Genomic DNA, 14,980 nt, shown 5'->3' on the forward strand with positions numbered 1-14,980 from the left:
TAGGGGAGAGACACTAAGTTATGAAGGTAGCGCGTGCAGGAGCTGCCTTATACAGCTCCTCTAAAAGCCAAAAGAAAATTTGAAAATTCATAATCTCAGGATGCCCAGAAATTGATCAGAATACCTGTTCAAAAAAGAAGCTCTAGATGCCACATGGGGCGAACCGGCTATGCCATGCTAACGAGTCCTAATAGGACGAAATAATGGCCTATAATGGCCTATAATGGCCTAGGGGGCTCGCCCCCCCCCCCCCCCCCCCCCCTCTGTTAGCAGCCAAAATTACAGTAAATGTATGAGACATTATCTAAAATACGGAAGAAAATGCCTTGAAAGTCCCTTTTGGGTCCCGCTGCGTACAGTTCGAAAAGCTTTTTGCAAGCATGTTAAATTTCAGCCTGTTCTTTCCGGAAACAACAAAACGCTACCCCCATACAATGTGTTTTATTTACATTCTAGAAAGGCGCAAAATCGTTATTTGATTAATAAGCGGGGGCCATGTGTGTGTACGAGTTTTGTTTGATATTTAGTTTAGTTGATTAGGAAGTATATTGAAAAAATTTTTTTTTGGGTGCGCAGGATATTTTTTTCAAAGCATTTGGCGTGCAAGAATTTTTTTAACGTGTAAAAGGCCTGCAGAGTATTTTTTTTTCCAGTAAATCTAAAGCCGGTGATAAGGTTTTGCCTGCATTTGCATGGACTTTATAGTTGAACTAAAAAAATAGGAATCGTTTGGAAATACAAGTCTTCACAGGTAGCTTTTAAGACTACAAAATTGCCATACAAATATAATTGTGCATATTTAACGAAAATGAAAAAAGAACTTTGTACTCCTGTGAACTATTTTCATCCGGGGGGTGTGTGTCGGGAGGGGGGCGTTGTACTGATTCTAAACGGGAAGGATCACCATACATGAAGCTGCTAGAGATAATTATTAAAATAGAGAACAAGCCCTTGGAGCGGCTCGAAATTACAAAACATTTTCGCCATCCACTCGTGGTTTGTGGTATTTATCCCAAATGTACGTACAAGCAATGTGATAAATTATCTGAGGGAGGCCCACAGATGATCCTGGCCCGCTAATATCCCCCAAAAAACAACATAGAATGCCCGCAAGATCCCGTAACAACTCACGGAACGGAACGCGGAATGAAGTGCTTGACTCTATGCTAGATAAAAAAAAGAACACTTTCTTTCAGTAAAAGAATTTTAAATAGCATATAAAGGTCCGTAAAATGAGCTTCGAATAATGAAAAATACGTAGGACCCCCCTCCAACAGTGTGAAGTTTAACTCTTGTCATTTAAAAATTACGAAGACCCCCCCCCCCCCCTACTACATTCTACCTGTAGTAAATTGCTTCCTAATACACCAACAAGTTCAAAGCGTTTCATTGAAGAATCTGAGAATTTTCCTTTCTTCTAAGGTCCAGAGTAGAGTTGAAATTTTCTTCTTTCGGTCTACTACAATCTACCTGTAGTAAATTGCTTCCTAATACACCAACAAGCTCAAAGCGTTTCATTGGAGAATCTGAGAATTTTCCTTTTTCTAAAGGTCTAGAGTAGAGTTGAAATTTTCTTCTTTCGGTCTAATAATTAAAATGGATTGGCTAATAAGACCTGAGATTGTAAACGCGGCGGTTTGTTTTTTTTTTACACTAAGAGATACCTCTCCTTCATACGTGACAAATCTTATCCTTTGTCGTCTTGGTGAGGCTGTTGCTAGCGGGCGACTGGTGAACATCAAGAAAAAGAACGAGTGTCAGTTGAGCAAGAAGCAAAAGGTTCGACACTACTCCGGTAACGGCTGAATGCTTGAATAACACCGAGAGGGAAAACGAAAGATCACCAAAACAAGATGGCGGAACCAAAGAGGGTTCGTGAGGGTAACTAACATATTAACTAAGTACCGTTGACGACCGTGACCTTTCTTCTTTCTATCAAACCAAAACTAACTACCTAATAACATGTGGTTAGTGTGGAAAACATAACGTCTAGCGGGACAACGTGTCGCTGGGCTGAACTAGAGATAGATGTCAACAGGACTAGACTGGTAGTAACCCCATGTACAGTTCATAGTCAGGTGAAGTGATTGAGAAAGTCACTGTCATTATAGCGAGCAGGACGGTGGCGCTCGAGGGAAGACCTCCTAGGTGGCGAGGACTCCACGTCAGGAAGTTGCGTCGGACAGCTGCCCATGTCTGATCTGGGGCTTATTTCATCGGCGTCTGCACTGTAGGCGGGTGAGAATGATACGTCTTGGGCGGGTGGCGCAGCTATGGCTAACGGTATGTCAGGTGTTGCTGGCGGTGGTAGCTTCTTCTGGGTGTGTCGTCCTCATCTGCAAACGAGTCACAGTCGTACGCTGTTGTCGATGGTCTGTTAGCAACTTTGGATGAGCGCGAGCGTTGAAGTTGACTGTGGCGACTGCAAGTGTCACTTTCGAGACAGGACAACCGAGTGAGTCGAGTTTTAGAAGCTCGCGCTCTTTCTCCTGAACCGCCCTTTCGGCGACGGGGCTTTTGTTTACGTTTATTGGATGGCCGAGCTCCAACGCCAGTCGATGGTGATGTAGTTGCTTTTCGTCCTTGAGAGTTTAAATCCCGAGGCTGGGTCGGTACGGATGATAGCGAGTGGGCCGTCGAGGGGACGCATCTGGACACACAGACATATTAAGGCGTCGCAGAGGGTAGGGTGCTGCCCATCGGTTACAAACTGGTCGTGTACGAGGTCACGCACTCGCGTACAGCCAAGATGAATTGTCGTGATTGACGGATAACGTCCGCGACGAACGAAATCCCGATGGCGTCTGGAGGTTCACACGCATACTGTTCGATACGCGCCTTGGGACTTTAAAGAAGTGAAGCGCAATGGTGGCAGCTTTTTGTCACGCGTTCGATGGCTTTCTCGAGAACAAGGGCAAAAAGATACCGCTTTTATTTTAGCCCTTTTGAGTTGATTGCTTGAAGGGTGACGGAGCTGGACATGGAAGTCCGTCAAGAACACGGCGTGGGACAATAATACACTCCCGGCTTGGTGACAGAGGAAAGTCGCGCTTTACAACGAGTAAACCATCCTTTGCAATGGTAGCGACGTTAAGATATCTTTTAACGTCCCTGATATTCGTAAACTTCTTGAAGGGTCGAGTGCCTTGCTTGGGATGAGCGTGAGTTTTACGTAGATCTGGACACTCTGCCTGTATAGTGTTTACAAGCTGGTCGACTTGTAAAAGGAAGTCTTGTGTCGCCGTCGATGATGTCTTAGACTGATGATTGCCTGACAAGGGAGTCTCCGAGGTTCTTGGCCAACGAGCAGATTTGACAGGTTCCATGTTCACATTGTGGAGCATTTCGACTGGCGAAGTCGGAGGGTAGGATGGATGACCCTGGCACGTGTCTGACCGAGGACTGGTATTGACTGACTGCGGACAGGTAAAGTAGACACTAGCGGGCTTGTAGAGAATTCGCCGCGGCATAATTTCTCGTATGCCTGGACACATGGCTTGCTGTCAGTCAGGATGGATGCATGGTGGTGAGACTGTATCAAATACAGGGCTTTTGGAATTACGCGGAAAAAAACTCGAAATTACGCGGGATTCTTTGCTAAATTACACGCTAGATTACGCGGAAAATCAATCATTACGCGCTAAATTACGCGGGATTTTGCAATACATTTTTCCTTAAAAATCAAAATTTTGCGGGGTTCTTTACTGAATTACGCGCTAAATTACACGGAATATCTGTTACGGCCAAACTACATTTTGTACCGAAGGAAAGCACGAAAAAACTTGAAAAGGTTAATTTTTTTGCTCGAAAATATCTTAGGCGAGTTTTCATTGGCTCCTAACCACCAGCCAATTAAAAAAGGTATTTTATTATTAGTCCTAGGCCTTCGCGGTTTAGCAAAAAACGCCTAGTTCTTTTATTTGTTTTTGAAATTCAGGTCGAATTATCGCACTCTTAGGAAGAATATCTCTCTTTTTTACGAGAAATAGAGGTAAGAACCCTAAAAGAACACATCAGCTGTGCACTTAAACGTTTTGTCTTTCAAAATTTAGCCAAATTACGCTGGATTACGCGGAGAAAGCCAAATTATGCTCTTCCGCACAAGTGCGTAATTCCAGAAGCCCTGCAAATAAGGACTAAAGTGCCTAATAGCGGAAACGATGGATAGTGCTTCGATTTCACATGGTAACCAGGAAGATTGACTTCATTTCAGCTTTGCACTAAAGAACCCGGCGAGGTGTAGAATACCATTGCGTGTAATGTAAAGTGTGGCGCCGATTCCCGGGTCGCGAAGAGCTCCATCTGTATAACAATCCATATAAATACAAAAAACAAAAACAAAAAAAAAACAAATAGTCGTGTAAGTGAACCAGAAATGTAACATTAGACCAAAAACTGGAATTCCACTCTGCCAAATATTGGTTTTAAATAAGATTTTTTCAGGGCAGACTGAAAAAGTCTTATTAAAGACGAAAATTTGGCAGAGTCGAATTCCAGTTTTTGGTGCATTGTAATAATCCATAGGTAGTCGTCAGGTCTCGGAAGGGTGATGTAGACGATAGAGCCTTTTGAGCGTTTTCAAAGGCTGTGTAGAGGTCTTCGGACTACTGGATGTTGTCGTTTGACTCACGGCTAGCGACGACTTCGTCTAAAGGCGACATGAACGTGGAACCCTGAGGTTCGACACGTGAAAGGTCCTTGTATGCGCCAATAAAGAAGCGCATTCGTCCCACAGTAGTTGGCGCAGGGCGAGGCGAGTGTGGCGACAAGGTGTGGACTAGCCTTCAGGGTACCTGCACTCCAGATCCAACCGAGAATCGTGGTGGTATAAGGATTAATGACGGTCTTTGACGCGGATAGGCGAAGATTGCCCTTGTAAAGAGCCTGGAGGGTTCTTTTCCAGTTAGTGAAAAGTTCGTGGGGGGTATTCCCACCACGTACAGATTTTGCCTTCAGCGTGGAGGTCTCCGAGTACGCGGCATATAAGCTTTTCCAATGCGGTTTCGGAGCCAGGCATTCCCATGGCGCAGTGGGTGTTAACCCGGACACCGCGAAATGGGCTGGCAACACCGTAGTACTTCATAGAGTCTCGCGACAGTGGGATCTGATAGAATGCGCTGGTAAGGTCAGTCGCGATGAGATGTTTCCACTGGGTGATGTGGCGTAAGGTAGAATCGACATTAGGCATCATCGATGGTTGGGGCTTGCTACATCTTCCAACGTCAGCAAATGCTGTCACGAAGCGTGAACCCTCATTTGGCTTGCGGACGAGGAATGAGGGATTAATGTATTCTACCGAGATACCTATGTCTTCTGGGCGATTAACGACGCCTTGAGTCTCCAACTCGTCGAACCTGTTTTGTAACTCGAGTATCTTGTCACGGGCATACTGGGGGAGGCGTCCCTTTCGCTGGGAAGGCTCGACTGGTCCCATGTTAACCCTGGCTTCGGAGGGACCCACTTCGCCGTTGTATCCTTTTATATTAGGGTTAAACACTTGGTCGTATTCTTGGTGGAGGGCACTAAACTTGGCTCTCATACTTGGGGGTAACATAGTCTCCGGATCCAGAGATACGTTTGTGAAGTACAACCTGCCTGTAGATGGGATAGGGCGAGTTGGACTACTAGTTGTGTCGTTCGGTGGCTCGAACACCCGGCGCACTTGACAGAAATGCTCGTTGGGCTAGAGTGAGCGCGGTTCCGAGGTTAGGTTTGGGGTGCGTATCTTTCCAGCTATGCTTGGGACGATGCCAGGTGGTTGTCACATCGTAGATAGCTTACTTGACGGAGCTGGGCGCGACCATTCGGGGCTCAAGGACGAACTGGCCAAACTGTTGCGTCACGGGCAGGTGTACGCAGGACCATTACCCGCTGTGCTTTAGTCGAGGTGCTTGTCACGTGGGGGGCTCCATAGTTATACACGATATTGTCTCCAACAATAACCTTTCGTTTTGCAGGGCGCACCGCTACGTCATTCTTCCCACGTAGTTGGGATGAGCCGTCGGCCTGACTAACGGACTGAGAGCTGGTTGTGATTGTCGCTTAGCGGGGGAGTGTCTGATCATGTTACACCTTCGCGCCGCTGTCAACGGTTACTCGTAAGGTAAGGTGGTCAGAAAATACATCGAAATACGGTGACTGGCAAGTCTGTATTCTAAATGCGACTGCATCGTGAGAAGTGACCTCATGGGCATCGGCTGAGTCGGGCGACGGCGGTTGGGCGTTCGCCTATGTCTCTAGGTCATCATCGAGGAAGTCAACAATTTTTCTTGCTTCGACCATGTAGCGCCGATCGCTCTCTGGGAGAAATTTACATTCACTTACTAAATGGAGCGTATCTGACCGCTTGGCTTGGGAGCAAATACAGGCATCGGCTAAATAAGGTGAAAAGTTCGCATCGAGAGACAGGGTGTAAAGCAAGTTCTGCTTCCAGTTCACGAAACTAGTAATGGTTTCGTTCTTAGGCTCCACTGCTTCGGTGCTCTGTGATTCGCATCCATGATTGGGTGAGTAGTGCTGTCACAGCGGTATTTTGCTGTTTCATCTCGACTATTGAAGGCGAAGAGACGCAGGAACGTAATCTCGCTGCCACCACGCCAGGCAAGAAACACTAGGTACGACACTACTCCGGTAACGGCTGGATGCTTTAATAACACCGAGAGGGTAAACGAACGATCATTAAAACAAGATTGCGGAACCGGAGGGTTAGTGAGGGTAACATAATTAACTAAGCACCGCTGACCGGTACTGGCGCAGCTCATTTTGCCGATAAGGGTTGAGAGATATATAGGAATTAATAGAACAGAGCGGTCCTTAGTGAGACTCTGCATAGAGGTTCTCGAAGTTTCGATACCGTGTTTAGAGGTAAAGGTGAAATTTTCAGCCATCCGAAATTTTGAAAATCTGGATACAAAACAAACGTTTTGGTGTTAATCTAAGCCCCCCCCCCCCCCTCTTATGCAATAGGGGTAATGGTTGACCGCCCCTATCTTTGCAACCAATTAACTTAGTGCTCCCTTTCCTGACACAAGACATTCGCTAAATGGTGATTTTGAAATTTCACTTCGTGCAGTAAAATAACGCTGAAATTTCACTCCTCCGACACCAATCAAATTGCAGCAAAGTCATTTTAATGACATCTTAAAAGATGGATAAAATAAAGCGGTTTTGCATTTGAGTGATAGCTGCGATGCAGGATATTTTTTTTTTCAAAGAAGCCCCCCCCCCCCCCCCAGAGTCAAATGTTCGGCCCCTTATATATACGCCCACAAAAAGTTTACGGATGATCCATCCGACGATCGAGTGAAACAAAGTCCCTCCAATAACTTGTAAATGCTTTGCAAGCATTCACGAGTTTAAAAAAAAATATGTCCTTTTAGAAAACTATTGAAGGAATATAATTAAAATGTATATCTTTGTTGTGATTGTAATGGTATTTTTTTCCTCCACTCTTAATTCTAATTTTTTTCTCAACTCTAAATTCAATATAACGTAAAACGGAAGGGCACCTTGATATTAGAGATATTCCTAAAGCCAGGCAAATTGAACAGAAACACACGCTTCAAAAACACACATTTCTTTTCTTACATTCACTGAATGATATTTACACCATAAAAAATTATTCAGCTAAAAGTGTTACATAGATTCAAGTGATTGGGAATGTTGAATGCTGAGTGTTGCATTATGACAATTTAATAATTCTTTAAAAATTTATTAAAAATTAAAGTAATATCATTATATTTTGTTTCGTGACGTTGAAAACGTAAGATATAGCTGTGTTACACAAAGTTTTGGAAGGCCTTGACAACATTGTGTAAAGCAGGAAGGGCAAAATTTGTTTGGTCCTTTGGTTTGCTATTATGTTGATTATCACTATAATTCTGTGGAGAATCAAGAGAGCCATTATGCTCTCCTGAGAGAATACAACCTGTTCCATTGGAACGCATCACGTATTTCCTCAAGTCTGCCCTCACTAGAGTTTATTCCATGGGGTTCCTCAAGGGTCTATACTTGGTCAACCAATCGTAAAAACCCATCAATGCCTCCCTGGTCATACTTTAGGGATAAAGCTATGAACCAATTGATTCTACGACGACTGCCACCCGGCGTATTTTCTCCATCAGTCAGTCAGTATAGTCCGCATCCCTTTAAATTATTGGCAATTATAGTATCAGTCACTGCATTAAATACAAAATTGATGTTTTGCGTGTCCGTAGCACATGTCAAATGAGTGTATATTTCTTTTTCATCATTTAAGTTCTTGCTTTCGAATTGTTTCCTTATGTACTTTGCTCCTTCGTCGAATGTACTTGGGCCTGGAAAGATGGGAAACCAAAGTAAGAATCAAATTCTCGTAATTACAGTGGAACATTGGTATAACGGTCCAGAATTATTTGCACCCACCTCTTCGCGCTATTTTTGCTCGAATAGCGTTATCTACACGCACATAAATGAAAACATATTTGTTTGAAAATTGCAAAAAAAAAATATTGTCGTTCTACACAAGATATAAAAATCATAATAATTTCAATTTCAGAGGAATAACAGTAAAAAGTATGACAAAGTCATGGTCGCACTGCTTGAAAGCATACAACTGTTATATCTGTATTTTTAGCGACTGTAAACACGTCTATGGATCACACAAAACAAGAAACATCTTAATAACAACAAACCCTTCTGTCAATTATATTTTGTCTTCTTCATCACACTTATCTTGGAGTAAGTTTAAACATAGAGGGAATTATTTGTTAGACGTTCGGGACCAATAAAGCAATTTCAACACCCGATCGTCAAACCTGCTGTGGGATTTTCATGCTGGTTTCCATCTCCAATGGTGTGTTCATCAAACTGTAAAAACGTAGACTACGCCAAACTCATAACAATACAGTAGCTAATTTTATTGAAACCAGTAGACGTAATCCAAGACAAAAAATAATACATAAGACCTTTAGAAAAATGAAAATGAAAGAAGGTAGTATCAGGTGGTACTAAAGTCAAGGAATTTGCTTCAACATTTTAACTGTCATTTGCCAATAGGATGAATATGAAGTCCAGCATTCATTCTCAAAGAAAAGTATCTAAGAAAATGGGTTTACATTGGCACTGTTACGTGCCAGGCTCCACCTGGAATGCTTAGACATCCTGATATGGCTAGGCACATGAGTACATACGAGTTTCTTTATATCAACACACTTCAGTGTTTTGCTAATAGTTTAGTGGTTAAAACAATAGCCTTAGAGCCAATGTCAAGGGCGCACTACCAATCCCCCCACCTAGGGCAACTCACCAATACCAATAATCTAAATTACTGAATGCTTGTTTTAGCATAATCTTCACCAATGCAGGAATGGCCTAATGTTTGTTTAGTGCCCAAAAGTCATTAAACTTATTTTCAATCTTGAACATTTTACTGTTAACTCAGGGTGGTAAAGGGTTTTTTGTGAAACGAGATTTGACCATTTTTCACCCTACGAGAAACGTGAAATAGTTGATTTCGAGGTCCATAAAATGTGATTTAACAATTAACAATTTTTTGGTCCGTGAAACGTGAAAAAGCCATTTTGCCGAGTAAGTATGCAGCTGCTTTGTCTGCTATTATCTGTGTTCTACAAAGGAGTTCTTTTTGTCTCTATTCTTCTCGTTCTTTGTGACGAGGTGCGGATATTGTTTATTTGCCCAATCAAATTGCAGCTTGTAAGAGCTGCGTACTGACCCATTTTGCCCCGTCCGTGAAACTTGATCCATACCCCCCTGTACCAGCCTGTTAACTGTAAACAGTGAACACATGGAACTTCTCACCCACCTGAATATTCAGGAAAACATAAAGTCAGAGGAAATTTAGATATCTTTTCTTCAAACAAATCCTTCTTGTTTAGAAACAGTATAACGGAGGTGTCCACAAACCACTTGTTGTTGATAATAGATTCAAACAGTTTTAGACTTTCTTCCATTCGATTCTAAAAAAAAAAAAGAGTTCAAAACTGTTTTTATTTTGAGTATCTTTGAATACATTCATTAAATCATATACTCAGTGAAACCCATTAGTTCAGTCCCTTCAGGAATGTATGATTGGGGTGGGGGTGGAGGGGGTAGGGCAATGGTTGACCTTTGGAGTGAAGGAGGGAGAGGCAATTTCATTTTTCCCTAATACAGTTTTGGTGCTTTATATCAAGGTGAATGCACAGTGCATGTCTCTCTCTCAACCTCTCCTCTCCTTTCATCTCTCTTGCTCTCTAGCATTCTCTAGCACACTTAAAACATTGTGCCCAATATGGGCGGAATTAAAGCCGCATTGCCACCAGTTTACTTCCAAAGGTCCGACAGAAACCTCACCCACCAAAAGACAAAAGAATCTATTAGAATCTGCGCTATAAAACAGGCCATCTGCGCTTAATCATCAGTCACATCCTCAAAGAGACTTCCAATAGACACACTGTTTTTACACTTTTCAAATGTTTTCCACATTTCCTTTAAAAATCATCGGAGAATGTTACGTTATAAACCTAGAGTAAACTGGTGGCAATGCCAATTTAATTCAGTCCCTTTTGACCACAATGCCCTTGGTCCCTGACTCACCGTAGACTCGTCCTCCTCTAGGGTGAGATCATAAGCACTCAGTGCCACACAGTAGATTATTGCTGTCACATCCTCAAAACAATGGATCCACTTTTTTCTCTCAGAGCGCTGGCCCCCAACATCAAAAAGTCTGAAAAGTGAAAAATATCAATGATACAGAACTCAGCTAGTTATAGGTGGGTGATTTAATGGTAGTGTAAAATAATATACTACAGTGGAATGACCAAAAATGGAACAATCTTTAGACCAAAACATGTGTTTGTTTATTGGAGGTGTTAGCTTTATAATGAAAGCATAATTGAGGCAATCAACTATGATGTTGTTCTGGTCAAGTGTGGTTTAAAGCTGTGATTGATGTCCACCAAAAAACAGTCACTTCTTAGAAATAAAATGCCACAAAAATCATGTGTGACTGAAAACTAGTTAACTGTGGGCATTTTCTTGCATTACTGTAGTAGATATATAAATCATGCACATTTTGGAGAGAATTATTTGTCTTGCTTCTCATTCCCTGATTGTCTACTGTTTTAACTGTTTGAGCTGTAATTGTAGACATGATATGGTATAGATTTTAGCAAATCAGGGAATAAGAAAAGAGACAAATTTTGACAAAGCATGCATTATGGATTAAGAAAAAATGTCCTGAGTGGAGTACATTAAAACATTTTTTTTTAAATTTCTTAGTTTGACTTACTTGAAATGCAGTCTCTTGTAATCAAACTGAACTTCAACTATTCCCGTAGTCTTGACTCTAGTGCGCAATAAGTCCTGCTCAGTTGCTTCGTAGTTTGGTGCACCTATTCTTTGCAGTGAATCTAGATAACTAAAGGTAAGCAAACACAAGTTTAAGATAATGGTAAAACTTGATAATAAATGTTAAATAACCTATTTATTACCAAGAATCAAGCAGAAAATAGTGCCGATGAATTTAAATAAATCATTAACTCCAATGGCAACTGGAAGGAAATGGTTGTTCCCTCCATCAAATCTAAATGCGAATTCAGATCTTTGTGTGTTCTGATTGTTCATCAACACCTTGCAGTAAAATTAAATGAATGGATGAAAGTTGCAATGCAATTTATAGATAATTGTATTCTCAATGTTCACAGAGCTCTCACAGTTCCCCGAATTGCAGTAAATGCTGTTTTATTGTTTATACAGGGCTTCTGGAATTACGTGCTTGTGCGGAAGCACATAATTTGGCTTTTTCAGCGTAATCTGCGTAATCCTGCATAATTTGGCTAAATTTTGAAAGACAAAACATTTAATTGCACAGCTGATGGTTCTTACCTCTATTTCTCGTAAAAAAAGAGAGACATTCTTAGTAAGAGTGTGATGTTTTGAACTGAGTTTCGAAAACAAATAAAATGACTAGGAGTTCTCTGCTAAACCGCCAAGGCCTAGGACTAATAATAAAATACCTTTTTTTATAGGCTGGTAGCTAGGAGCCAAGCTATTTCATGCTTTCCTTCGGTACAAAATTTAGTTTGCGCGTAATGATTGATTTTCCGCGTAATTTAGCAAAGAATCCCACATAATTTTGAGTTTTTTTCCGCGTAATCCCAGAAGCCCTGTTTATAAATTGATTATACAGATGTTTATCAATTGATGTGATATTGAAAGATTCAAGTCTAGGAAAAGTAGTAAAGGAAAAGTAAAGTAAGTAAAGCCATAACAAAAACAGTAGTTTACAAAAAAAATACATAAACAAGGGTCAATGACACTTCCTTTTCCTGTTCATCTGTTATGCAGTTTTGGTTGGATTGCAATTAAACAACTTATTGATCTTTTGGGACCATTTTAAGAGCCATTCAATAGATTCAAGTGAAGTTAATGTCAACCTAAACACTATCGATGACGCCCTGTGTACAAATTCTGACCTGGGATGGCTAGATGGGTAGGAGTTGATTTTCATATTTCAAGTAGGGGGACCATAAAGTACACAGAATAATGATAACCCAATTAAACTTGCCTCAGACAATAGCTGCAAACGATATTTAGGTCAGAATTAAAACAGGATAAATTTGGTCTAGAAAATGGCCAAACTTTTCCCCAAAAAAAAATCATTATTGAAGCCCTAAAAAGTGGAATGGATAAAAAAAGGTTGGAAGAAGGAAGCTCTTTGGCCTAAACTTCCAACTGGTAATAAAGTTGGTATAAGGATAAGGTCAAGGAAATATTCAGTAAAAACAATGGTTCACTCCTCTGCAGTAGATTTCAGAATTTAAATAGTAAAAAATACATAGTTGAAGAAATATTTTAGGATTTAAAGAAATAAAAGCTTAAAACCCACAAGTCTACAATAAAGAGTTAAGAACGGTTGTGAGTAAAGAAAGGAAATTTCTGCAAAAAAAAACACTGCGTGAATTTTTTTGTGTGCTGTCATTGCTATGAATGTTCCCATTCCCTACTGAATAAACAAACCTCATTCCTGCCCACTCAAAAACGTACCTAACTCTTAACAGCAGTCAAAATTCAAATCCCTGCCTATATGATAGAGATTCATCGCCATTTATTAGCCTCTATTCTAGTAATTTACCGGCAAACTCATGTTGTTGATTTCAACAAAGTCTGTTGGTTTCGCATTACTCTGACTAGTTTGTAAACATTGTCGACACAAACGAACGCTCTTTGATCTTTCGAACTTCAGTGATTTTCTCACTCTTCCGTTACGTCGTCTTGATAAACAGGAACTCTATTTTCGCTTCCAAGGCTAGAATAAAGAGGGAGTAGGCACCCTAGAATGGCATTTTTGTAGCATTGACAACACTGATATTTTCGATCTTTGAAAACGCTATTTTTTCACGAGTACTCATGCAGCAAATAGTGCGGTTTAAACGCTTATAAATCACAAACAAAAAGATGCTCTCTTTGAAACATGCAGATATGCTTAGCAGCTCTGGAATTTGTTGACAAAAACTAGGGATGTCCATCGAAATAAATTTAACTTCGAACTTTCAAATCGCTAGATTCTGTAGATCCAAACAGTGGCGTTTTTACGATAACAACAACAAAGAATAGAATTTATTAATCTGCGAAACCTGATCACGGGCCTGAACAAGTCTCGGTGGTTTTGTGGTACATTTAAAGGCAGCATAATACTACATATTTTAAGGCTAACTCACTATTTCGCCGAGTCGCCAAGTTGATATTCCCTAGATCGATGAAAGCATTGCTGAACCCCGGCATCTTTCCAAAGTCTTTCCATAGATTCCGTGAGTTCGGGTGTGAAAGGCTCGGTGTCATCTGCCCTAGCTATTACATCGAACACCAATTTTGCGTCCATCTAATAAGTAAAAATAACAGTATTTAGACATACCTGGGCAAACTAATAGTTATTTTAATAAGATATCCAAGTAATCGTGTTGAAATCTTTAGGATAGGTCGAAAGCAGAAACACATAGCTCACCAATCTTGCATCGTTTTCAAAGTCAATTCGTAATTTGTCCATTGCTCGTATTATTGTAAGCAAGGAATAAATGGTGTTGCTGAAGACGAGAGGCCTGTACTGGATGTAGTCTTCAGGAGAAAAGCCATGGTCGTGTATAATCCTGGTGGAAAGACCAAAATAAGGAGAGAAGTTTGCATTGAACTCGTAAACAGGCAAAAGTTGTAAAATAACATTCAATTGAGAGCAAAAACAAGTCAGGAATTACCTCATTTGCTTTACTATTGTGCTTTTCCCTGACTCACCAGCACCTAAAAGACAAACATTGGTTACGTTTAAGGCCTGCTATTTCGATATAAACACAAAATCGTGCCCATAAGATGCGACTTTGTTTTTCCTATATATGCAGCACACGCCTCCTTTAAGTCAGTAGATCGACGATGAATCGTTACTGTAAACTGAACTGCAACTGCAGTTTGTAGCCAAAACCATCCGGATAACTGCACCAGAAATTGGTCTAACACCATCTAACCAGAGCCAAAGAACAAGCTGTTGATGTCAGATTGTTTTCTGAACTTGAAGACGTTATCCCAGAATAAAATACACCGAATTGCCCAGACAAACTCCACTCATACCAAGCAACAACAGCTTCACATCCCTCTCCGCTCGAGCTCCTTCAAGTTTGAGGTTTTTCTCGATTGCTTTACTCCTGGCAATGGCGGCCCTTTCTTCTGCACTTAATGTGCAACCCATGGTGTAAAGGGGGCCAGGTTTTGGGGGCTGTTCACGTTAAAAACATTGATATATATGGCAGAATTGAACCTCCATTGCAGTCTTGCTAGGAGAGTTCACCGAGGTAGCCGATGAGCCCACGTTTTGACAAGGAACATAAATTTACATAAGTTTAACTAATTTTCTGGACGTAAGCCAATCAAATTTCAGGAAAAAAATCCGGAATACCATCGGGAAATCTCGAGCGGTTATAAACAACACTCGGGCAGTTTCGGTTGTTGAATC

The 14,980-nt window shown here is 41.2% G+C and overlaps 1 protein-coding gene across 1 annotated transcript; it reads right to left on the minus strand.

Annotated features, from left to right (window-relative positions):
- Nucleotides 1-7,560: 7,560 nt before the first annotated feature.
- LOC5503634 (guanine nucleotide-binding protein G(o) subunit alpha) lies at nucleotides 7,561-14,837 on the minus strand. Its single transcript, XM_001624590.3, has 8 exons — nucleotides 14,599-14,837; nucleotides 14,232-14,274; nucleotides 13,985-14,126; nucleotides 13,701-13,861; nucleotides 11,270-11,398; nucleotides 10,576-10,705; nucleotides 9,803-9,956; nucleotides 7,561-8,315 (listed from the first exon to the last, which is right to left on the minus strand). The coding sequence occupies exons 1-8, from the start codon at nucleotides 14,714-14,716 to the stop codon at nucleotides 8,128-8,130; spliced, it is 1,065 nt and encodes a 354-aa protein (XP_001624640.1). The 5' UTR covers nucleotides 14,717-14,837; the 3' UTR covers nucleotides 7,561-8,127.
- Nucleotides 14,838-14,980: the final 143 nt, after the last annotated feature.

This window comes from Nematostella vectensis, chromosome 13, assembly GCF_932526225.1.
Source record: "Nematostella vectensis chromosome 13, jaNemVect1.1, whole genome shotgun sequence".
Taxonomy (NCBI): domain Eukaryota; kingdom Metazoa; phylum Cnidaria; class Anthozoa; order Actiniaria; family Edwardsiidae; genus Nematostella; species Nematostella vectensis.

What these genes read in the sequence shown, in the direction of transcription:
- LOC5503634 (XM_001624590.3), bottom strand. Translation starts at nt 14,716, where the DNA reads ATGGGTTGCACATTAAGTGCAGAAGAAAGGGCCGCCATTGCCAGGAGT. An exon ending in TGTGAAGCTGTTGTTGCTTG is followed by an intron (nt 14,275 to 14,598) that starts GTATGAGTGGAG and finishes TTTGTCTTTTAG; the next exon opens with GTGCTGGTGAGTCAGGGAAA. An exon ending in TACAAGAGACTGCATTTCAA is followed by an intron (nt 10,706 to 11,269) that starts GTAAGTCAAACT and finishes TTCACTTTTCAG; the next exon opens with ACTTTTTGATGTTGGGGGCC.